The 25223-nt window shown below is 39.8% G+C and overlaps 1 protein-coding gene across 1 annotated transcript; it reads left to right on the top strand.

The window, feature by feature from the left end:
- Positions 1–1421: 1421 nt before the first annotated feature.
- Positions 1422–25008, top strand: ATP6V1C1 (ATPase H+ transporting V1 subunit C1). Its single transcript, XM_075415763.1, has 13 exons — positions 1422–1530; positions 6808–6990; positions 9446–9513; positions 10648–10733; positions 11710–11804; positions 16253–16344; positions 18187–18285; positions 19717–19785; positions 21042–21134; positions 21221–21314; positions 21849–21946; positions 23066–23192; positions 24399–25008. Exons 2-13 carry the CDS (start codon positions 6859–6861, stop codon positions 24492–24494), a joined length of 1149 nt encoding a protein of 382 aa, XP_075271878.1. The 5' UTR covers positions 1422–1530; positions 6808–6858; the 3' UTR covers positions 24495–25008.
- Positions 25009–25223: the final 215 nt, after the last annotated feature.

The raw sequence follows: 25223 nt of genomic DNA, 5'->3' as shown, positions 1-25223 counted from the left end.
AAAAACAAGTTTGCCCACTTTCAATGTGGGTAGGTTTCTGTTTAGAGTATGCTTGTTTATACTGATATGAGAAACGTCTCTAAGTAATTTGTACCAGCTGGAGCATGTCGAGAGCATTATAAATGGCCGTGGGCAGTTCAGTAATGGGAACATTTTTAGAAGCCTCTGGTGGCTGAAGAACAATGTAAAGGGCTGAAGGAAGACTAACTTGCCACATTAAGAATTGTTTAACAACATTCACGCTTTGAACTTGACTAAGCAGCCTTTGGAGCTGCCAGATCTAGAAATACTTCAGGGGGAGATGACCGCTGGCCCAGGGGAGCTGCTCTCAGAGACCTGCAGCCGCGTGCTTTGCTGGGCTGGGACCATGTGAAGTTATCTTTTTGGTATCTGCAGTCACATTTTTGCCTCCTCTGTGCTGCAGTTGCCCACTACAGCTATAGGGTGGCCCCAAATCCTGCCTACTTAAAAGAAAGAAGAAAAAACAAGAACGAATCGTTTGGTTCACCAAAACCAGCAGAACAAAGTGGTTTGCTTTTTGCATATGGTTCCTGCTTTCTCCAGATAATATTGCCAATTAAGATAAGTAGTTTCACACAATACATGGAATTTGCTTCTCTAGTAATACAGCAATTTACAGCCTGCTATTTTTTATTTAGCAACTACTGCACAAGGTAAGGAAAATGGGTTTTGGTGCCAAAATAAAAGCGCAACGGTTTCTTTCTAACTCCGTCCTTTCCCACTCTTGACTTGCGTGCGTGTTGTCTTCTTTCCCAAGTCCTTCGCAACAGATCGAGAGCATTTAAGTACACGTATACTGACAGTTTCGATCACTGAACTCCCACTGCATTTTCCAAGACTGTGTGTCCTCCAAGAGCCGACCTGAGGAAAATCAGCCAACCGCAGCAAGCACGAACACACGCCTTTTCAAACCTGACTATCCGTATTAAGCCTTTTTAACACCATCTGCTTCCTTGTGGTGGATGAGCCCGCTCTAATCCATATGTGTTTTTCCCACAAATTCCCTAATCAAGCCCAGATTCATCAGAGGTGGCTGAAGGCTGCAAGGCCCCGAGGTGGCCATTGCTGACCAGGCCCCGAGGCAGCCGTTGCTGACCAGGTCCTGAGGCGCTGGTGCCCACTAGAGCTGCCGGGCCCTGAGGCCCCCGTGGCGGCCGCCGGAGGCTAGCGGTGCCCGTAACGGCGGCGGTGCCCCGGGCGAGCCCCGGCCGCAGGGCAGAGAGGAGTGCCGGGATGACGGCGCCAGGACTCGAACCCGCGATCCGGCGGCGTCGTCGGCGTCACCTTCACCTTCTCCTCCTCCTCCTCCTCCTCTTCCTCTTCCTCTTCCTCTTCCTCTTCCTCTTCCTCTTCCTCTTCCTCTTCCCCCCCGTGCCCCGCCCCGGCGCTCCGCCGTCTCGTGACCGGCGCTGCGGCGGCGTCAGCTGACCCGGCGCCTCACGTGACCCGCTGGCGGGTGTGCGGGCGGCGCGCGGCTGCGGCTGCCGGCGGGGGATGGAGCAGTGACGGGTAAAGGGGCCCGGGCCACCGGGGGGGAGGAGGAGGAAGAGGAAGGCCTGGGCCTGGGCCGCGGCCCGAGCGGCCAGCGCAGCGCTCCGGCCTCCTCTGGCGGCGGGCCGCGCTGGGCCCGGCCTGGAGGTTAGCGCTAGGCCGGGCGCGGTGGTACCGCGGAGGCCCACCTGCCGCCGCGCCGCTCAGGGGCTGTGACAGGCCTCGGCGCCGCTCCGGGGGCTGCCGGCCGTCGGGGCCGCCCTGCCGCCCGCTGTGGGGTTTTTTTAATCTTGCGGAGGGCGAAGTGAAAGCGCGGTCGCGGGAGGCTGCGCTGGTGGCTGCCGGGACAGCTGCTGCCTGCCCGGGTTGTGGGAGCTGTCGTCTAATGCCTGTCATCCAGGTCGCGGCTCTGGGGAGGGCGAAGCCGGCTGCCCCGGCCCCGGCGTGCCTCCGCGGGGGGCTCGGTGTGAGCTCTGCCTTGGGGGGGTCTCCCCGGGCCGGGCTCAGCCTTCCTCGCTGCGGCCGCTGCTGTTTGTGAAACGTGGGGGCGGCGAAGGGCAAGCGCCAAGCGTCGGAGGTGATCTCCGAGAGCGAGCTTGGAGAAACGGACGTCCCGGGGGCTTAGTGCTGGGTGTTGGGAGGCCTTTAAATCGCATTGGTAAACTGAGCCTTCCTGTTGAGCTGAATAGGAAGGAAAAAACATTTGTCCCCTCCCCCTAGCCTTCTTGTTTTTGAAGAACGCACTGCAAAGTGTCTGCTTAGCTGAGATTCTGTTTCGACATTGTTACGTGCGTTTCCATGTGCAGCGTTGAAACAACTGTTTAGTGGGTTTGTTGCTTGGATTGTAGTATATTTCATGAAATATTTTTCCCTGGAACTCCATTTTTTCTTACTCTTTGCTTTTGTAATAACATAGAAATTAAGCAATATAAATTACGGGTAGTAATGCAAAATACGCTTTAGATAATATACCAGACTTACTATGGCCATTAAGAGTAATTAGGGTTCAAAACCAAGTAAGCTTCAAGGAAATTTTCAAGGAATGAAACATTTCAAGCATTTATAGATGAATTGTGCTTATTTGACTAGCAGAACATCTTGGCAATGTGTTTGTTACTTAAATCTCTTTGTAACAGCACGTGGAAGACTATTACGCTTCAAAGTTATGTTGTGAGCACGCTTATGAGAAAGTGTCAAGGGAAACTCGGCGAGATGCTGCTCAGAGGAACGTGTGTTTAGTGAATTTCTAGTATTAATCACTTAAAAGACTTTGCATTCTTTGTGAGTACTAAACAAGATAAAGATGGATCAAAGCACTGCTGGTCTTGGAAGATTAAATGTTTGTTGATTTTTTTTTTTTTTGAGATACTGATGGTTCGGTCGATCAGTATTACAATAGTAATTTTGTGACCTGGGGAATCGTTAAGTATCAAGGTAGCTAGCTTAGTGTCACGTGTAATCTTGGAATTCCAGAAGCTGTTCCTCACAGTCCTGAACTTTGCTTCAGCATAGTCTACAGAGAGATTGTTGTATAAACTTTGATTCTTATTTTCTTGACTTTTTTTTTTTTTCTTCAGTTGTGTAGCAAACGCTTTTTTGGCTGAAGTTTTCCAGAAAATACTTACAAAGGCACCTGGGAAACAGTGTCACTCCTTAATGAGTGCCTAGTACAGTGAAATCCCAGTCTACCTTCAACTAGAATTTTTGAGTGATCACATACTTGCAGTAATGTGGTTTTAAAATACTGTCCAAAAGTATAGATAAGATTTTTTCAGGGCAGGGTGTAGTTAATAAATGATAGTATCCGTGTAACTGATATTCAAATGTTAAGGCCAAAAAAGAGTGTGGTGGTGGGTTTTGTGAAGTGCTGAGGTGCCAGGGCCTGCCAGTTCACAAATATCTGCTGACCTAAAGAAAGAATAAATTCACCACAGCAGTGAATCTCAAGGCAGACTATATCTGTTATTTGCAGATCAAAGGTATGAAATAGTAGTTTACTAAAAAATACCGATCAATGTACTTAGTAGATTTGAACACTTGGTATTCTGTGGTCCTTCTCTTTACATTTCATGGCTTTCATTTTACAGTGAGTCGGTATGTGTTTTTTTGCTGACTAGCATTTGTTTCTGGCTTTCTTACCATTCTGTAGCACTTCTCCTTTCTCCACTTCTTGTCCGTTATTCGCCATAGTTCTGATTTCAAACTCCCCCCCCCCCAAAAAAAAAAAGCATACAAACAAACATTTAAAACTCTGCTACCAAGCTTTTTTTTCCTTGTATGTATTTAAAAATACCTCAGTTGAATAGGTACCTGAAATGGGAAATCATCTTTCTTCCCATGTCTATTAGAAATGGAACAGAGCTTCAGGAAAACCAACCACACAAAATGGTGAGGGAGGAAGGGGAGAGAAGTCCTCTAGCTTAAGGATTCCTGGGAGCTACAACTGTTTCACCTGTGCCTCTTTGCTTTGAGCAGTAGACAACCTTGGTTATTCAGCTGAGCAATCCATTTTTGCCTCTTATATTAAGGAAGCATGAAGTGCTGTAGTTCATTGGTTTATAAGTATGAAAAAGGATTTGCTGGAAGTCTGTAACATGTTTGTAACTTCAGGCTTGTTTATAGCAAACTTAGTGTCTTAATGTGAAATCTGAACAGCTCGTCTTTAAAAACCAAGTTTAAAATACTGGAAAATGTTACTTCTTGAAAGCAATTATTCTTTGCAATGGGTCTATTAAAGATTTTTTTTTTCTTTTTCCCTGGGAAAATATGTTTAGATTTTTAATGATGAGCTGGTTTTCCCAATCTGTAATGCAGGGAATGAGACTGTGTCCTTGTAGACATGTAACTGTTTCCTTAGATGATATAACCTCTGGAAACTTTATACATATTCTGTAAGGGCTATTTATGTTTTAAGGGGAAAACATGAGAATGCAATGCTCCATCCGTTTTACTGGATAGCAGCCTGGATTTCGATGTTATATCTCTCCTGCCTTTTACTTGGATATTTGCACACTGCTGCCTGCTGAAGTATTTCCTCTTATTTATCCGATGTTCATTCCAAAGCCTATTCTAGTCCTAGTGTAGTAAAATACAAACAAAAGCCAGTTTAAAGCTTAAGAACTTTGAATATGCATATCAGCTGTAGCCGTGTCTCCCTGCGTGGGTGGTTTGCTGCAAACTTGGCCCGTGTCTTTTGTAGGGCCAGGGTTCAGTGAAGTGTAGGAAAACATCATGTGCATGGATTCACTGAGTTTGGCATGTGTTAAAGAAGCTAATGCATCAAAGTAGACTGAATAAGAGGAGATTTTGTCTCGTTCCAAATATTTGATTATTAGTAGACCTCCTGTGGAGACCCGTTATGTGAGATAATCTGGTTAGTGCTTCCCTCAACAAAGAAGCCCCGTAACATGCTGTGCTATAGTGGTGGTGATTGGTGTTGCTGTAATTTTTCACGATACCTCCTGATACCAAAATCGTCAGTACGGTACGGCCAGGGATTGTTACCATGTGCCCTTCTGAGCATGAGGGGACCAGTGGTGCCCGAGGGGCTGTTGGCAGGGGTTTCACCCCCCTTTCTGATTCTGCTTTTGGGGACCTTCCCCAGCAGTCAAGACCACAGCATGGTGGGGGAAGTAGACCCAGTGTTTGCACTTGTCCTTCTCAGAGATAGGACCCCTTTTCACACCCATACTATTTCTATGGGAAAAGAACTCCTTATCCCTTCTTCCAACCTACTTCAGCACCTTGTTAGAGGAGAAGAGAGAGTAGTGCCAGTGAGGAGAGCACAGATAACTTCAGGTCCTTGGCTTTCTGCTGTTGAATAGAACCAGTTGTGCGGGCGTGTGGCCCCAGCACAGGAGAGTGCCCAGAACTGAGCTAGGTCAGGCCAGACAAGATTGTGTGGAGTGGGACATGTGTCTGGTCTTGTAAATACTCTGATTTCTCAACTATATGTACCCATCGGCATCATCTGTATTTAGGATTATAGTGCTGCTGTGCTGCTACCTGATAGTGGAGTGTCAGACATCATGGAGTGTGTGGTATCAAGACCCTCTAACTGGATGTCATCATTCTTGTTGTAAACAGGGCCCCTTAATTGAAGGGGAACGGCTGTTATGCCAGTGAGATGATGTGCTTGATGATATTAATTTAACGGTTGGTAAACTTTGTGCAGCTTGAGGCTTCCCAAGTAGCTGAATGAAAGAATCAGCTAACAAGCCTTTCTTCAGCACATCTCTAACATCAAGACCCTTGGTAACTTGTTGACCTTAGAGTGATTACACAGTTGAAGGACCTGTATGTGTTGTTTTGGGCAGTTTGCTGCCATATATTAATTTGTACAAATGCAAGATTTGATTCTCTCAAAAAAATTGAGTGCTGTAGTCGGTGCTCATTATGAAATGTAGGTTAGTCTCTGCTCTTTCAAAGCTGCTACAGAAGACGTTGCAAACATCAAAAATTGACATTTAGAGTCTGTCAAGGTACACTTCGATTTTGTTCTTCACTCCCTTATTAAAAAAATCCAGTCGCTCTCAACTTGGCTTGTTCTGTTTCGTAGTGACAGAAGAATGTATGTACTCTTAACTTCTTGACGTTGTTTACAAAGTAGCTCAACGTAATTTGTGTTTAGTACTGATACTCTCCTGACTAGTGCCAGTATGTGTAATGTTATTGCAGGTCTGCAATGACAGCAGAGATACCAAGACTAGAAAGTGTCTTCCTTTTTGTTGAAACTTTTAGCTGCCAGGGGAACCTTCTTTGCTTGAAAGAATAAACTAAAGTTTGTCAGATTTAAATATTTTTTAGGCATTTATTCACTTCAGAAACACTGTCCTAGTCTGAAAAGCAATTGGAAAAGCTATAATGTCAGAGTTGAAATTTGGGGGTTTTTCTATTATCTGTTCAGAAAAAGTTGTCCGTTGTACAGATGCTGGAAAATATACAGCTGTGGAAATATGATTTGGTTTCTGTTTTATTGGATTTATTTCCAGTTAGATTGTTTGCTTATAATCTTTTGTGGAATTGCAGTTGAAAGATGTGAATGTTGCAAACTCAGCCTGCTTTAACTTGCAGGATGGGCAGGGTAAAAAGACTTTCCAACTGTGCAAATGTGATTTGGAAGATAGGAAAAAATGAATTTGGAACCATGTGATACTCTTGGTAAAATCTCTTAACAGTGGCTGGAACTGCACTTTAGTAACACGAAATGAGATGTTTTTCTTCAGGCGAAGCTTTGAATCTTGAATTAATGGCAGATATTCTTTCTCTCTCCCTGCCTTACTCTTCTTCTACTAGCATCTTGTCACTATCTTCAGAAGCAAAAAGCGTCAAGATAAAGGCACAAAAATGACCGAGTTTTGGCTAATTTCTGCTCCTGGGGAAAAAACTTGTCAACAGACATGGGAGAAACTACATGCAGCAACTACAAAAAGTAACAATCTTTCTACTAATTCAAAGTTCAATATTCCGGACTTGAAGGTACGTAAGCCCCATTTTATGTCCTAGGAAGTATGTTTGGTTTGCATCATCTTTGTTTCTTTAGGCTAAAACTGTAGATGGGGAATACTTGCAGGTTTTTTAGAGACCAGCTAACTTCTTTTGATGATTATGTGTGGATCTGAAAAATAATTTAGACAACAATTATATTTTTTCTGAAATTCTAAGTTAAAAATACAGCAGTTTTTCCAGGGGTAGTAGTCTTGACCTCATACTGCTAGCAGGTAGCTGGAGAAGAAAATAGAAGAAAAATGGAAACTTGTGATCCAAGTATTTAGATGATACAGTTTCCTTTGATGATTTTGGGGTTTTTTTGTTTGGTTGGTTTTTGGGTTTGTTGTTGTTTTGGGTGTGGTTTGTTGTTGTTTTTTTTTTTTCCCCTTCTGAATTGTCTGCTGCTCCTGTTCTGGCTGAGATGCAGTAAAAAACCTTGATGTAAAATACGGAGGTTGATCAGACAGCTGCTGTTTTTAGTCTGTCCAGAAGTACCACTCTTCTGTTAGAATAGTGGTTGCCTCCAGCTGAGCATTCCAGTGTGACCTGCCCATGTGTGCTATAGAAAATGGCAGGAAAACTTTTTGAACTATTTCTGTGAGAAATGAAGAGAAACGAAATCTGGAAGCAGTTTCTCTTGGTTAAAAACCACTGTCAGGGTACGGAAACGTTATGAGCCAGTAAATTCATTAGGAAAATGTCTATCCTAACACACAAATGTTTCTTGAACAAGAGGAATTGTGAGCTCAGTTTAACTGAGTGAAAGCTCATCAAAGTATATCAAAATGAAGAGGAAAATCGCCACCAACTGTCTACAGAGTAGGTCAGGTTCAGGTGGCGTGATGCTTTGTTCCCGGCGCTGCGAAGGAACAGGCCCAGGGCATAAAGTGCTTCAGTGTCTCTCTTAAGAGGATCTTCCAGCTGCCGTAACTTACATTCACATTTAGACTGTCCTGAGTTATTTCAAGAGATATACTAGTAAAGGTAAGAAGAGGCACTATAACAAATGTCTGTCTTCTCCCAGGAGATCCTTGGACTTGAGTCAGGATGCCTTTGAAACTGTAGGGTGCCTATGTTTAGAAAAGCTATCACTGAAAACTGATGTGGCCCATTAGAGTTATAGAAGATTGTTTTTGTTTCTACTCTACTGCCTAAAAGGGGCATAAGCTGAGGGTATTTTATATACTGTGGGAAATAGTCTGGCTTCTGTGGACCTGGTAGAACTGTTCAAGGAGTGATATCCTTTAGTTAAAACTCATTGAAACAGTGACTTAGTCTCCATTGAACAACAGTCTTATTGCTTGAAGACTTACTTGTCCTGTGCTTGTAAGTGACTAGTTGGAATGTTAGCTTCCTTATTCTGCCAGGGCATGGAAAGCGATTTGGTTGTGATGCTACTTAGGTAATTGTGCTCCTTTCAGCTTCAAGGCTAATGAGAAAAGGATTCACTTGAAGTTGAGTGGTCAAATACATAGAACAAAGATGCTAGACTAAAAGTGATGTTAATAGCATCTTGACTAGACAGAAGTTTCGCTTATGCCTAATATTTCAGCAAGAAATGTGATCTAGTAGCTAAAATGTTAAAGATAAGACAAGTTGTCTTTTTGGAGGTGTTTCCTACTTTCATTGAACAGAATGAACAAATATGCAAGTACTTGAAGAGAGAATCAAAGAAACAGATATTATATGACCTATTTAAAAATAATTACCCTTTGGCTATTTAATTTGAGCATAGCTATACTGTTTTTACACTTTTTGATGTCTTAGACCCATTTGAGACTTGTTTGTGAAAGCTAAACAGAATATTTACTGTGCTGTAATTTTCATGTTTGAATTACACAGAGTCTAAAATGGTAGGTGTCATCCCTGGCCCCAGAAAAGTATATGTATTGCTCTAGATTATTACATGAAATTAGGGAAGAAAGTGTTTTCTGGAGGAGAAGGGAAGAAAGAGTGGAAGCTTGTAGACAAGTTAGATACTCCGTTACTCCAGATGCAAGAAGTCCAGACCCTTGTTGGTCTGACTGCTGCAGTACTCGTGTATCTTCAACGTTTTCAATGTTCTGGTTGCCTCCAGCACTGAGATACCTGATTACAGAAATTCCAGATTTAATCCAAAGTAGTAAATCAAATGCTGAAGCAAGTGACTTGTGGGAAATGCAGCCAATTCATAATGTAGAAGTTGTTTTAACATGTTTTGGATGGCTGGAATGTAGGGCTGAAACTGTGCACCAAACTAGAGTGAGTTCTGATACAGTCGTGCTGTAGGGGTATCTTGAGCAAATGAAACCCAGGGTGACTTTAAATCAACAAGTCTGAAATCTTAAGAGTACAGTATTTTATGTAGTTCTGCAAAGCTACCCATTCTGGAGATTTAGCTTTTATTGCTATTTGGTTTTATGTTTCTATACAATTGCTAATGCATTTTGATCTTTCCTTCTAGGTTGGCACACTGGATGTTTTGGTTGGTCTGTCAGATGAGTTGGCTAAACTGGATGCATTTGTGGAGAGGTAGCAGTTTATTTTTACTAGCATGCAAAATATTAGAATAATGATGTGATGGTTTGCCAAGTCCTAACAATACATGGATTATTTTCAACTTTTTTTTTTCATAGTGATCCTCTGTAGGCAGTCAGCAAGCTAAGATTTCAGTAAGCTAAGCTGCTGTTTTTACTAGTATCTGTACTTCGAAAAAAAAATCTGAATTTCTTGTAGAATGGCGGGACGCTCTGCATTGGTGAAGGAGCATTCTCTTCATAGTCGTGCTGTGTGCTGCTGGGTCCAGGAGCTCTGTTAAGAGTTGAACCTGACAGCTGCAGGAAGTGATGATGAAATGGAGTAAAAACTGTTCTTTAAGCAAGTTAGAGTACTATTTACAGACTTTGAGGTAAAACACAGAGGTGATTGAACAGCATTAATATTGAAATGCAAACCCTGTTCATCTTGAAGAAACTAATGGTCCTTTGAAAGTGATTTTGAGCAAATATAACAATTTCACATAACCAAAACCTGTGGAGCCATCTTCTGTTTCAAGAATAGAAGTGTTAAGCTGTTGTTTTTAAACAGAAAAGGAAACTATTTGGCATGGCACGTGTGAGTAATATTAAACATAGCTTTTCTGGTGAGGAAAGCAGGTCTTGTGTGTTAGATCTTATGAGGGCTAAGGGCTGGTGTTACTCCATTGCTCTTCAGCTATCTTTTGTGTTTCATTGTCACGGTTGCCTTGTATTTAATTTGGATTATTGATGATTTCTAACTCTCTATTGTTAGAAAGGGGTTAGGATTTTTAAAGTACCACAGACTTCAAAAAAATATTGGAGTATAGTGAGAGAACACCTGAAGTCAACCCTTACTACCTGGAGGCAAGAGAAGTAGCCTCACCTTGTTGAGAACGGATGATCAGCAACACTAGAGAAAGTTATAAGTAGAGTTCTGGCATGTATTTAAGAAGTTGATCTACTTCAGATACTGAGCCCAGTTTGTGCTCTTGGAAAGCTTGTACATAAAGCAATCAACTCTTCCTTTTTGATCCAATCTCTTAATTCTTTTCCCAGGCAGTTTTAGATCAGTTTCATGAATGGTATTTCTCAAAATGGCAGGTTTTTTCATTCTTTTTTTTTCATATCTTTATCTTTCATTTTTCAGTGTTGTAAAAAAAGTGGCCCAGTATATGGCTGATGTTCTAGAAGACAGTAAAGATAAAGTTCAGGAGAATCTTCTGGCTAATGGAGGTAAAGTGTTAACCATAATATGTGCATCCTAAAAACAATAGGAGGGAAGGCAATGATCCTGAAACATACTAAATGCTGCTTCTCTGTATGACATTCTGAAAGCCTAGTTTAGACACGGAAGTACTTTTTTCCATGAGTCACTTGCCCTGAAACAAGTTGTAGGATCCATAATGGCAAGAAATTAGATCTACATGTTAAATACTCACTTAGAGAAGCCTTTTGATCCTTTAGGGCTGTAATTTATCCTCACCGGTCCCTGGTGGAACATAAAAATTACTGTTACTGATCACTGTAAACATTATTGGTATTAATGTGTCATCTGAATAGGTGTGATTTTATGTAAGCTATGTTGGAATACTCAATTTTTTTTCCCAAATTGTGATAGAATGTCTTTATAAAACTGGTTGTCTCATGGAAATATTTGTCCCTTGTATTAGAGTTCCACTGGTCTCTAAATCAATATGTTCTTTTCAAAGCTATTTCATAAAATTTTACACAGTTTGTATTGATGCAAGAGAAGCTAATATGAGTGGATTACCATGAAGACAAGTGCAGCAGTCGTAATTAACACAGTATTCTTAGGGGCTTGAAATAGTCTCTCTCAGATAGCTTTACAATGCTGTTGCTTCAGGTGAGCCACATAGTCTTTGCCTTCTTTTTTTCCATTGCAACCCTCCCTTCTCCCACCCATTTTTCACACAAAGCAAAAAATAGTTAGTCTTGTCTGTACTTCTCCAGCTATCGTTGACTTTGTGGTAAATATTGTTTAGGGTCTATGGAGGTGGAGAAACCAATATCTGAAGGCAGAGGTCATGGATAACTTACAACTTGATTGTTTATTTTCAAATTTCTTAACAGGGTCCACACATGTGAAGGTCCACAAACAGTACTCTTCTGTTACAGCAATCCTGCATGGAATATAATACATCAGTCTTTTTATTGTCTATCTTAACAAAGTTCTTCTTTAAATTTTTAGTTGACTTGGTCACCTATATAACAAGGTTCCAGTGGGATATGGCCAAATACCCAATCAAGCAATCCTTGAAGAATATTTCAGAAATTATTGCAAAGGTAAGATAATTTGTTTTATAAAACTTTCCTACTTGAGCTTGAGATATTTATGCACAAAACTTGGTACTCAAAGCTATCTGTCTATTTTTGTTAGCTTCTTATAACTTTGATAACAGTAATAGTGAATCTGATTTTGATCTTTTCTTTGGGGCTATTGCTGCTTCTTGAATTTACTCCACAAATTACAGTCAGTAACTATTCCTGGAAAATATCTTCAGTGTGGAGTTTTGTTGGAGGAAGACTGACTGTCTTACAACTTAAGATTTGCACATCAAAAATATCCTACAGATATAAAATAATAATCTTAGTATCTGACACTACAGTAAGCACATAAGCTTTTGCTTCTTCAGAAGAAGGTATCAGAATGAAGCATTCCGCTGTTTACAGCAGCTGCTTGGCAGGTGTAGGCATGAAGTTTAAGCTGGGAGAAGAGAAACTTGGTGGGGAAAGAGGGATAGAGAGAACATGAGAAGACAGGGTGAAGTGGTTTCTACAAGTCTTATCAAGGAATTGATTCTTGAAAAAATTCCTGTCCTTTGGTTTGGCCTTAGGAGTGAAAGTTACTGAATTAAAAAGGGGAAAAAAAAGTCTTCACCCGTGTTTTGTCTCATTTTTGGAAATTCTCTGTTGCTGTAATATAGAAGTTGGTTTTGTAGCAATTGGATTTGATGAAAAAGCAAGAAAAAACATGAAGAACATTTATTGAAATGTTATCAAGGATTTGGTGCATGTTATCCTGTGTCCTGTAGTTTGCTAGATACATCATCTGCTTGCAGGAAAGTTGTGCTCCAGAACCTGAACTTTAAATTAAATACTGGCTGACATTCTTCATCTAATTGAGGAACCTCACTGAGTTACTAGACTGGATACTAAATGCAGAGAAACATGTCTGCTGGAGTTCAGTCTGAATCATCCTATTGAGGGTTTCCAGTTCTCTGGATGTTTAGTTGTACCTGTCTTCTACAGGGACAGCTTCAGGGACATCTATGTAATAAATGTAATTTCAAAGAGTTCAGAAAATGTTTTCAGTTGTGAGCCACAGATGTGTGTCCATAAAATGGAGAAGAGAAGGAAGATGATGGAGATTGCCTTCCATTCTTGTAGAAGTGACATGTAGGAGATAATGTCACAGGACTTCAAGCAGTTTTGTCCCAAGGCAAAGAGAGTCCTGACATAGTTAAAATCTTGACTTTGGCATGTGATAAACATGAAGATACAGAAAAATCAGTAGAGCTATTTTAAAATCTGTGAAGCCTATTGACATGTTGTTGTCAAAATAACTTGAAAAGCTTGTCAATCATGAGATACTACTTTTCCTGTATGTTTTTGTATCCTCCTCATTCACTATAGCAGCAGATTCTGATGGCTGCCAAGATAGGAGTAATGGCAACTGCAGTGGGGGGTTTGTCAGTTGAAGAAACAATTATAGCAGTGTTGGAAACATTTAAAATAAAAGGAAATCTACTGAAACTATCCATCAAGTTTTTTCAGCTTTTAACTTTAACTTGTGAACCCCAGTGTCAATACTGAAGACTTCAAAGATGATATCTGTGCCGTGTGAGAGCCATCACTTAATCTAGTTGTTTTTTGTATTTGAAATTACGGTCATAATACTGTTACGCGAGGAGACAACCTTGATAGCCGTAGTGCCCTAGTCCAGCATTTTCAGTAACCCAGGTACCTGCTGAAGGACAACAGCTCAGTTGTGTAGTTACAAGAAGACACTCGTGTATTGCCAATGACTATGTAAGTGGTTTAAATACATGGGTCTTGCTATGTGTGGAAATAGGCCCTAGGCCCGCTATGTTAGATTAGTGATATTGTTAAAGAAGGTACCAGTCTGCCTCATTTTGCAGTGGCACTTATGAGTTATCCACCAGTCCTGCTACCAAAAGAAAGTATGTATTGTTGCTTCGTTTGGCAGTTTTACACAAATGTATTTTGAAGAGCTCTGCTGTGACATTGAGGTTTGTGGTTCTGCATTCTCTAACATTTTAATAGGAAGCAAAGGTGATTGTTGTTTACAGTGAAGTCCAGTCAGTGCAGCAGTAACAGGCTTTTGTCTAAGCAGTCATCTTTTAAAAGGCTACTTACAAATGAAAACGATTACGCTATTAACAATCAGGAAATTATGAGTGGAGCTGGTTTGTGAAGGCAGTGCTTAGGTATCAATGGTTTTTGCTTTTTGTCATTAAACAAATGTGTAGTTAGGCTGTTGTTGAAAGTCTTGATCCTTGGAAATGGCAGAGAGGGGGAGGTTGTTGGTCTGGGAAAAAGTCTAAATGCACAAAGATACTAGCTTAGTAGCCTCTGATTATTTTTTCCCCTAATGCTATCTTCTAGCTGTACAAATGGTGCCATTTCTTGTAGTATAAAAATGTTTTCATGAAGATGTGTGCTTTGTGATGCCTGCTGAAATGTTCCACTCGCCTTGCTAAAGACATCAGTCAAAGAATTTAAAGAACCTTAAATACTCATCTGTTTAAGGAGTAAATGGTCTTATTTTCAGAGTATTTTGTCTAAAGCATTGCTGTATCTGTAAAGGTGCAAGCTGTTAACGTGTTGCCAATTGAAACTGCCGGAATGTTCAGGCTTTTAATGACTTCTTCCTGCTACAGAGGAGTGAACTTAACGTGTTACCATAAACAAGGTCACTATATAACTAAGTGACGTTGCTTGTAAGATTTGTTTTGTGGAAGTAAAATAATATCTGCATGCCCAAGCTTAAGTATTGTATGCAAACAAAATGCTTTGTCAACAGTCTAAGTCCAAATAAAAGGAGAGTCCCTTGACTGTGTTCAGATACTTGGCCCTGGAAATTTTTATGCGCTTTTACCCACATACCTTAGTGAGGGAGCAGGCAGCATTATGATGCCAGATCGATACCGTACCACGTTCCTTCAGTTATCCAACGGTTACTAAGTATATTGATTCTAAAATACTTTCTTGTATAGGGTACACGCTGATGGGACTGTGATTCAATGTTTAAGACCTACTAATTGCTTCATTTGTTTTATGTTCTTGCACTTGCTGCCAAATTACCTGCCTGTGAATGAATAATTTTTGATAATCATTCTAGTTAATCCTGGAGAATGGATTTGAGAAAGATGGCTTACATCATTTACTTGCAGCAATGGCAAGCCAAGTGTGAGAGTTTGAGTCTAAACAGTAAAATAGTTGGAACTTTGATATGAAAGTTTGAATGACAATTGAAGGCTGCCAGTGACATTGAATGTGGAATGCTACCTCTACTTGACTCAACAGATACATTTATTGTCTGAAATAAATTGGATTCAAGTCTGAAATGCTGTTTATCTGTCTACCTTGGAACTGGCCCTGTGCAACTTCAGACATTCCAAGATACATAAGTTTTTTGCTAAATGAAGGTCTCTGTGAAATAATGTTTTCTTTATAGCTGTAAGCCACTGCCAAACAGCAGCGTAAATGGCCTCAAGTTGCATCAGGGGAGTTTTAGATTAGATATCGGGAAAAATTTCTTTACTGAAAGAGTGGTCAGGCATTGGTATAGGCTGTCCAGGGAGGTGGTTGAGTCACCATCCCTGGAGTTATTTAAAAAACGTGTAGATGTGGCGCTTCATGATATGGTTCAGTAGGAATGGTGATGTTGGGTGGATGGTTGGACTTGATGATCTTAGAGGTCTTTTCCAGCCTATGATTCTATGACTTTGTGAAGGGAGATGGTGATATAGTTTATGGTATTTTCCTTTGCAAACATACAGTATAGGAAATATATCTGTTTGAGGGGAAAAAAGACATAAAATAATTGTGATAATATTTAGAACTGTAAACAGTAACAGCGATTTGGAATCATGCGGAGGATGCATTTAGTTGATATTCTATCTTTGAGTGACCAAGGCTGTTCATCTCAAGGAATAGTGCGAATTTGTAGGCAAATACAGTGCAACAGAGTCTCATCTCAAGTTGTAGAAGACGCAAAGCATTAATGCTGTGCATTCCTTAACTCTTGATTTGATACTTATGAAACTGTACCATCATTCTTGTCACTAAAACTAATGAGGGAAAAATATAGTGAGAAGTGAGGTAACAGCTGGAGAAAATGGTACCCAGTGTTCACAAATGTACTTGTATCACAGTAGGAAGGTAAACTTCAAATGATCTCTCCTGTCAGCTGAGATAGAGTGGTAGCTTCCAGGTGATGGAGTAGTTGATCAGCTGGATGTAGTAGCAAGTCCAGCCGACACCAGAAGAGGATATGTAACTTTTATTATTTGCTGATTTTCCTTTAAAGGAATTCTAACTTAGAGTTTTCTGAGTTTTGAGTGAAGTGTGTCAAGCACTAGAGAAATAAACATTTTTTACTTCTGTATTTTTCATTAATTTCTCATTGGCAGATCTAAGCTTTGAAATTGAGAATTCATTTAAAAATTGTTCTAGTTCTTTAGACACTGTTCCTTTTTATCTTTAAGGGAGTAAACCAGATTGACAATGATCTGAAAGCAAGAGCCTCGGCATACAACAATCTGAAAGGGAACCTTCAGAATTTGGAAAGAAAGAATGCGTAAGTCACACTCTTTTTTGCTAATGTAGCACAGGAAAGTTATCTAACCATGAAAACTTAGTAACGTGTGAAGAGGTACAGGCTCAAAGCTGAATGTATTTTTGAGGTGTTTATCAATCTTGAATAGCAGCTGTCAGAAAAGAACATTTATTACCAGCTGATTTGCTGGTAGTAGCTCACTGGTGATTGATAAGCAGTTACGAAATACACAAAAGCAAGTACAAGTAGTATAAATTGTTGGATCTTTTGAGAGAAGCTTGCTGTTAAAGTGGTTTGTAACACTGCTGCTTAGGTGTCTGTCTAAACAAGGAGGTCTTTCCCTTCACTCCAATTCATGCTTCAAGCATATCAATATTACTGGGTTTCTTCCCTCAAAATTAACGAGCAGAGAGACAGCTGTTGTATACAGAGTAACAGAATGGTAGGGATTGGAAGTGACCTCTTTGGGTCATCTAGTCCAACCCTCCTGCCAAAGCAGGGTCACCTACAGCAGGCTGCACAGGATCTTGACCAGGTGGGTCTTGAATATCTCCAGAGAAGGAGACTCCACAACCTCTCTGGGCAGCCTGTTCCAGTGCTCCGTCACCCTCAGAGTGAGGAAGTTCTTCCTCATGTTCAGACGGAACTTCCTATGCTTCAGTTTGTGCCTGTTGCCCCTTGTCCTGTTGCTGGGCACCACTGAAAAGAGTCTGGCCCCATCCTCCTGACACCCACCCTTGAGATATTTATCAGCATATATTAGGTCCCCTCGCAGCTTTCTCTTCTTCAGGCTGAACAAGCCCAGCTCCCTCAGCCTCTACTTGTAGGAGAGATGTTCCAGTCCCCTCACCATCCTCGTAGCCCTCTGCTGGACTCTCTCCAGCAGCTCCTCATCTTTCTTGAACTGGGGAGCCCAGAACTGGACAGAGTACTCCATATGGGGCCTCACCAGGGCAGTGTAGAGGGGAAGGAGAACCTCTCTCGACCTGCTGGCCACACTCCTCCTAATGCACCCCAGGATCCCATTGGCCTTCTTGGCAGCCAGGGCACACTGCTGGCTCATGGTTAACCTGTCGTCCACCAGGACACCCAGGTCCCTCTCCACAGAGCTGCTTTCCAGCAGGTCCGCCCCAAGCCTGTACTGATGCATGGGGTTGTTCCTCCCCAGGTGCAGGACGTGCAGATAATAAATTAAACAAGGACTGCGTGCTGTCTTGTCCTGTACATGTGATGATTATCTGAAATACAGTTAAGGTACAGTAGTTCTGTGCAAATATGGTTGATTAATTTTACCCAACCCTACCATTACAGTTAATGGTACAAGCCTCCTGGCTGATTCAGAACCATGGGTCATACTAATGGTAGCCATTTTGTGAGTGAGCCATTAGTTCCTCTTAAGCCATGGTAATTTGTCAGCTAAGCCCCATTAAACCTGGGTATGTTCTTAGTCTTTTGTGAATAAGAGGCAATATGCTGCTCTAAATTTTTATTGAAGTTTTGTATGTAGGTCTGTAGTAAGGTTGTTGTAACTCTGAGGCTCCGTACACTAGACTTCACAATTAATGGTTTTAATGGTTCTTGTGTTTTTAAATCACTTATAAAGAGAACTTGGCTCCTTAAGTGTGTGAGGTATTTGGAATATGGGAAAAATGTACAGCAGTGGAGCTACTGATAAAAACTTTCAGTGACTTTAGACGGTAAGGTATAAAATGTGTATAATGACATTTTGTTCACTCTGCTAATAGTGAATGCTTAAGTAAAATATACTTTTGAAAATGTTATACTATCACGTACTGGAAACTTGTCTAGATGAATTCAATTCTTAAACATGTATTTACTCCAGCTGTCTGTGTTTCTCTGCAGGGGGAGCTTGCTAACCAGAAGTCTTGCTGATATTGTAAAGAAAGAGGACTTTGTACTTGATTCAGAATATCTGGTCACGTTATTAGTGATTGTACCAAAGTAAGTTTATTGTTTGTTCTAAAAACAGAATAAAATAAGAAATTTAAATCAAATAATAGATCCCACAACCCTATAGTACTGTAAGAAGGGACATCTGAACTTGTTTGGGGTTTTCCTGGATGAACTAACACATTTTTGGAAGCTTAGTAGAGGCAAATGAGCCTGTGTATGTGTATTCCATTGTTCATGAGAATACATCACAAAAGAATGCGGATTGCTCATGAATTTCTTTAAGAAACTGAAGATTAGATTTATACCTCATCTAATATTAGCCATGGCTAGTCATATTGCAGAAGGTATCCTTATGAAAATAAAAAGTACTGAGCAAAAACATGACTTGTTTTACCTTAGAAAGCTTAATGATTTAATTACCCTGGTTAGGACTATGCTGACTTTCACTACTTAGTGAGTGAAATGAACTCTTTACTTCTTTGCTCCGCACTTTTTCAGACTGCCAGAAAGCTGGTTTTTTACTTACCTAAGTCTCTACCAATGGGACACTGCTTATGTCATATCAAAGGTTTGCTGGGAACAGGTTGTTCCTGTCTGAAATGTTTGAACAATGGAAAAACCCACCCTTCACCTTGGCCAAGGAAAGTGGTGATACAGATGCCCTTAAAACTCTTGTAATATGAGAAAATGACACTAGACTGGAGCTGGGAACAAAGAGAGCTTCTAACTTGTAAAGGTAGCCAGCTGGCTGGTTACCATGTGAAGCAGTAGTCTCTGTCACGTGTAAAACTCTGGTGAACCCAAAACAATCTTGCAGTGGCTTTAGCAGAAAGCAGGTGATTAGTGTATCTTGACTGTTATTTTTCTTGTATCTTTGACTTGTTTTTGGTGTTGAAAGGGTGGAACCTCTTCACCACCAACTACAGAAGGGCAGGGCTTCCAGAATTCTTGGTGGTCCTTCAGGAAAGTGTAGGGCTCTGGGGAACCCATTTGTAGTTGTGGAAATAGTATTCCTATTAGTAACTCAGAAGAGCAGAGTTACGTAAGGACTTTCTCATAAACCTTGAGATTTATGTCCATTTGGTCCCCTGAGATCTGTACTTAATGATGACTAATTTAGTTTCATAGTTCTTTGATTTCAAAAATTTTACACTTATATGAAGACTGAAGATCACAGAATCACAGAATAGTAGGGGTTGGAAGGGACCACTGTGGGTCATCTAGTCCAACCCTCCTGCTGAAGCAGGGTCACCTACAGCAAGATAAAATGTTACTTTTGTTATCATTATAGTTTACTTACCAATGACCTTAAAAACAGCATGAGGAGGACTGTTCCTGATGTCTTGTGTATTGCTGACAGCCTGCACCTGGGTTGGAAGATGTGATGATTAGATGTTTTCCACATTTTTTTTTAGAAAACTTGATCCATTAATCTAAGATCTTTACTGAAAGTCTAACCATAATCTGTGTATTCTCTAGATTAAATTATAATGACTGGGTTAAACAATATGAAACACTAGCAGAGATGGTTGTACCACGTTCCAGCAAGTAAGTTGTTAAATGCGAAATCTCATATTTCTGTGTGCTATATTTTATAAGTGTTCTTGATATGTAGTGACTTTGAATTTTAAAGATTGGTCAAAAACTTGTCAAAGCGTCTAGCTTTATAGCTTTATCTGGTCAAGCTTGATAGTTGTAGTTGAAAAATTCAAAGGTTCTCTAACTCTAGGGTTAACAATGTTATCAAATTAACTTACGTGGGAAGAGTAAAGGAATTGAAAAGTTAATCTAGTTCAGGTCAAGCGTATTCAGCTTTGAGCTAGTGCATGGTGGGGTTTAGCAACAAATCCTAGCTGCTAGCCTGTAAGCTTTATGCCTCTATTTAGAGGGCTTGAAACAAGTTACATATACTCTCTGAAAGCTGCTAAAGAATGAAGAACTGTTAAGCCACTTCAGCAATCTTGTAATCACACTGAAAATAAAGTCAACATGTAGCACAAGGCGTTGCTCTGTTGTTACTTTGAACTGACAGAGTGAGGTTTTGGTCAGGCAGATCTGATATTACCAGCTCTATGCCAATTATAAAATCTGAACGTGATCTGGCTAACTTCACATTTGAGTTGGATCAACTTAAGCCTAGTGGGAGATCTGCTAATGATTCTTGTTTAATTACTGGGAACACGTGATCTAGGGATAGCTTAAGAAGAGGTAACTTGTTAAACTGTTGGACGATGCTTGTATCGAAGCCAGTATGGCACTGAGGAACACTCTGAATCTCTTCAAGCTTTTTTCCTAAGATGAAGTCTCAAAATAAGCAGTATTGTCTTGAACTATAGAATAGTGGAACTAGGGGTTGTCTTTACAGCCTGAGAAACACTTTTGCTTAACAAATTATGTCTCTTAATTTGTGTCCTTTTCTATTTTAAATCAATTTTCTTTTTCTTTAAAACCTGTATCTCTAAGAATTCTGTAGTCCAAACTTCTCAGTATTAAACCAGCTTTAGTTCGTTTTTCTGTAAAATAAATTGAACCTGAACAAATATCCAGACATGTATGAAGTGTTTCTGAGTGGTGAAGTCTCTCATTGTGAAGTGGAAACTGCCATCCTTTAGGAAGGGGGTAATAAGAACAGTTGCTGAAGTTTAAGTTACTTTCCGTATAAGCTGTTTAATTCAGGAACTAGTCTCATGTGATTGACTACATTTATGGTCTTGCCTAGTAGGGATAAAGTACAACTTAATCTACTTTATATCAGATCTACAGTGACCTGGACCTTATTAATTCTGACACTTTTTTTTGTGTAGTGTACTCTTTGAGGATCAAGATAGTTACCTTTGTAATGTCACCTTGTTCAGGAAGGCAGTGGATGACTTCAAGCATAAAGCCAGAGAATATAAGTAAGCCTTATTTTGTGTGTGTTCTCTCTTGTGCTTTGAAGGATCTCTAGATAGTCACTTTTGATTTTATTCACTTCCAAATGCAGATTTATGGTCCGTGACTTCCAGTACAATGAAGAAGAGATGAAAGCGGATAAGGAAGAAATGAATAGACTGTCAACTGACAAGAAGAAACAGTTTGTAAGTCTGTATAAACTAGTCATTATAGAAACAGGAGACATCTAAGACTTACTGCTACATAACAATTTCATAAACTTGTGATTCTGAGAAAGCATTGTAAGGATGTAATGATGAAGTCAGCCTGCCACCCGGCTAATCTGCTTGGGGATAATTGAATTTCCTGTAGCACAAATGCTCCTCCCTGCCTTGAACCAAGTGCTGATACTGCAGCTGATAATATATGAAGTTTGAAAATCGGAAAGTATTTGAATTGAAATAATCGGACATTACTAAAATGGTCCTTAATATAGTTAGCCCACAGCAGCTGAGATGATGTATAGAAGAGACAATGGAAGCCTCATGAAGTTTCTCTTTACTTAGTATCAAAACACCCTTTGAGCCGTTATGTCCATAGTGAACTCCACCTTTAAGTTGCCTTTAAGTTGTCTTTATTATCATGGTACAGATACTGAGTATCTGTTCAAATGTGCTTAATGGGCTGAATCTTTTCCTGGAGAATGAAAACATTTTTTTTTTTCCTCTTCCCTTTCACAGGGGCCTCTGGTTCGGTGGCTGAAAGTCAATTTCAGTGAAGCTTTCATTGCATGGATTCATGTGAAAGCACTGCGAGTTTTTGTTGAATCTGTTTTAAGGTAATGAGGCAGACCTGAATAGTGCTTTTCCTAGACGTTGTAAGAATTTACATCTAACTTGGGTTTACCAAATTGAGGTGTGTGAATGCCACTCTTCCGGGAGGGAGGAAACAGGAAGTAGGGCAGTAAGAATAGCTGACGGCAATAGCTTTTGTTGACAGTTGTGGAACATTCGAGTTAGATAATTGTGTATCTTGCCCCTAGGATAGCCTTTCCACCAGTGCTTTAGGAGTTGTAGGTACTCTGTAAGTTGCAGCAAGGCATTTCTGCTGATTCTTAGCTTGCTTTATGAGCTGCTTTGAGTAATATAGCTTAACACCTTGAAACGTAGGCTTTTTCTTTAAAACGTGCCTTTCTAAGAATTTTGTAGTCTAAACTTTTCATTATTAAACTGTTCAATATTCTAACTATAAAATTTCTCTGCTTTTTTTCTTCGTACCTATCCAGAAGTATAGTTCCTAAGTTGACTTAAGAACAGCTGTACTTGTTCTGCAGATGGAAGGACCTGGTTTTTTTTAGAGTTGAAAGGACTTCTGCCTTAGTCAGAAAATGGAGGGTTTTTTTTAGTCTTTTCGATAAGTTCTCATGAAGGAGACAGCCAGAGGAGAAAAAGAAAAAAAAAAATAATCACATTAACTAGCATTCTAGTCCATTTAACAGCTGCTATGGGCTTATTTCGAAGACAAACTTGAGTAAGGAAGGAAGCTGAACTTGAGTTGAATATTGGCAAATATTTCTACACAACTAGAAAGGAGGATTGAGTAGAGAGCAGATTCTCCACCTATTCGCATAAGCAAAGTCTTGCAAGTAAACCAATTGGAATGTTCAATGCTTAGTCAGAGACTCCAGGTAGCTTTGAGTATTGTGTTACATACTTAAAGATTTAAAATAATTTTAAAATCATCTAAACTTCTGTTTTGTTATTTTAAACTTGAAGAAAGAAATTCTACTTTATTGATGCCTTATGAATTATAGAAACAGAAAGGTCTTGCAAAAATGAAAGTGAGCAGAATTTAATCTTCAACAATAGCATTCTTTCTCAAAATAAAATCAAATTCTGCTTTGAAAGATAAAAGGCTCATTTCGTCATTTTCATGGTTTTCTGCTTGACTTCCTCAGGTATGGTTTGCCAGTTAACTTCCAGGCAATGCTGCTTCAGCCTAATAAGAAAACAATGAAGAAATTGAGGGAGGTTTTGTATGACTTATACAAACACCTTGACAGCAGTGCGGCAGCTATCATTGATGTAAGTATTTTTGTAACTGCTGCTCCCCTTCAATATTAGGTTTACTCTGTTTAAACAAAAATCAAGTCTGTTGGCTTTGTTAAACAGCTATACTTGTCCATATTCTCCATCATTTTCTCACAGTACAGAAAATTATGCCTCCTTGTAAAAATGCCACTTCTGTTTTACATTTTTGCAAAGCACGTGGTATTTAAAGTTTCAACCAATGCATTTGACAAGCTGTCTGGTATAAAAGTCTCATGTAATTTGTTCTTATTGAGTTCTTTCCTGCTACTGAGGGAAGGAGGTCTTGTAGACTGCATACGTATTCATATCCTCAAAGAATTCATACAAAGTCAATTTTGATCTGAAACTAGGCTTAAGGAACTTGAATACATTTCATATTCCTTCTGTGCTCAGAAAAAAATATATATAAATTGTTCACAGTCTATGGTATGAGTGGCCTTAATACTGCAACAACTTTTTTTTTTTTTGTTGCATTACTGGCTTTGTTTTTAAGTTAACGTAGTTGTCTTTCTCTGCTGAAGGAGGCTGAACTGATGTCAAGTTGGAGTCATCCTTTCTATCTGTAGGGGTCTCATTTCCATGTTTAAAACTGGTTTGCTGGGAGGCTTATGCTACTAATTTGTTTTGTATTGAAAAGCAGTGCTTCTCATAGTTAAAGATTAACTGAAGATGTACCACACAATGAGTTTAGCTGAATTTTAAAAGGTCAGAAATAATCTTTCTTAACGTTACATCTTATGTAATGTTTTTGCAAAGTATTTCCAGGCCTTCTTGGGGAAAGGGGATGTGAGACAATTAAGGTGAAAATTAAAGATGCTGAACTTCCCGTAATTTCCTGGATCATTCAGCACCCTATAACATTCTTTTCATAAGCGGTCTGTGTTTAGAAGTAGTAAAACATAATTACGGTACTCTCCTTCCATTTAGTGGCGGTGTGTTTGCTATAGGAACAGATGTGAATTATTGATACAAAACTACTTCGATTTTGAAAAAGCACTTGTATTTCATTTTGAAAAATACTGTTATTCATTTATGAAAGTTCTAACTTAATCTGTTGCTTAAACAGTCACTTGAAAGTGAAAATTTAAGCTTGAAGTCTTGTCTGGCCTATTTGCTTATAAAACATACAAACATTTCATCTGCTTCTGAATAGGAGTCTGAATTGTAAGAGTGTAACTGGTTCCAAAACTTTATTTGCAGGCAACTATGGATATTCCAGGCTTAAACCTCAGTCAGCAGGAGTACTACCCATACGTGTACTACAAGATCGATTGTAACTTGCTGGAATTCAAGTAGAAGTTCCCTAACATGACAATCTTCTCAGTGTTGGTGTAAACAAACAGAAGTGAGGTTGAAGTACAGTAATACTTTTAACACTCTACTAATCATATGCTTGCTTCCTATGTTAGGTGAATTTAACACACAGTGGTCCATCTCTAGACAGTTTCTTTTTAAAGAACAGTGTCGGTAATCTGCTTTTAACCAGTTATGTCTGTAAATGTATATTGAGAGAATTGAAGTATTTATAAACAGAGTGATTTATTTAAAGAAAAGCTCATTCTGCTTTCATATGGTGGTCCATGTTAATTCCATTTACCATTGTTTATAAAAAAACTTGTTTACAGAGGAATAGTGTAAATGTTCATGGCCATTTTGTTCATTTGATTTAGTAGATACAAATGTGTCAACGTTGTTGAACTGTGATGTAAAGTATGTAAAATTGGTATGAAATTGTGCTTTCTGAATGGTTTAAAATTACAATCGAAGCACTGTAAACACAGGAGAAAATAAAGATACCTGTGCAAATGTGTCACTTTCTTGTACTACATATAACTGTAGATAGCAGTGTCTAAACTGAAGCAGCGTATGAAGTCTTAAAACCAATGCTGCATCCTGCATGCAATGGTACAGAAATGCAACTGACTTCAGCACAAATACTTTTAAGAGATGCAGGTGTTTCTTTTGCTTTGTGCAGAAATGCTCAAGTATGTTGGTTGGCCACCAAACTTATGTACGGATGTTTTT

Source organism: Opisthocomus hoazin, chromosome 3 (genome assembly GCF_030867145.1).
Source record: "Opisthocomus hoazin isolate bOpiHoa1 chromosome 3, bOpiHoa1.hap1, whole genome shotgun sequence".
Classification (NCBI taxonomy): Eukaryota; Metazoa; Chordata; class Aves; order Opisthocomiformes; family Opisthocomidae; genus Opisthocomus; species Opisthocomus hoazin.
This window is presented reverse-complemented; position numbering and strand designations above follow the sequence as displayed.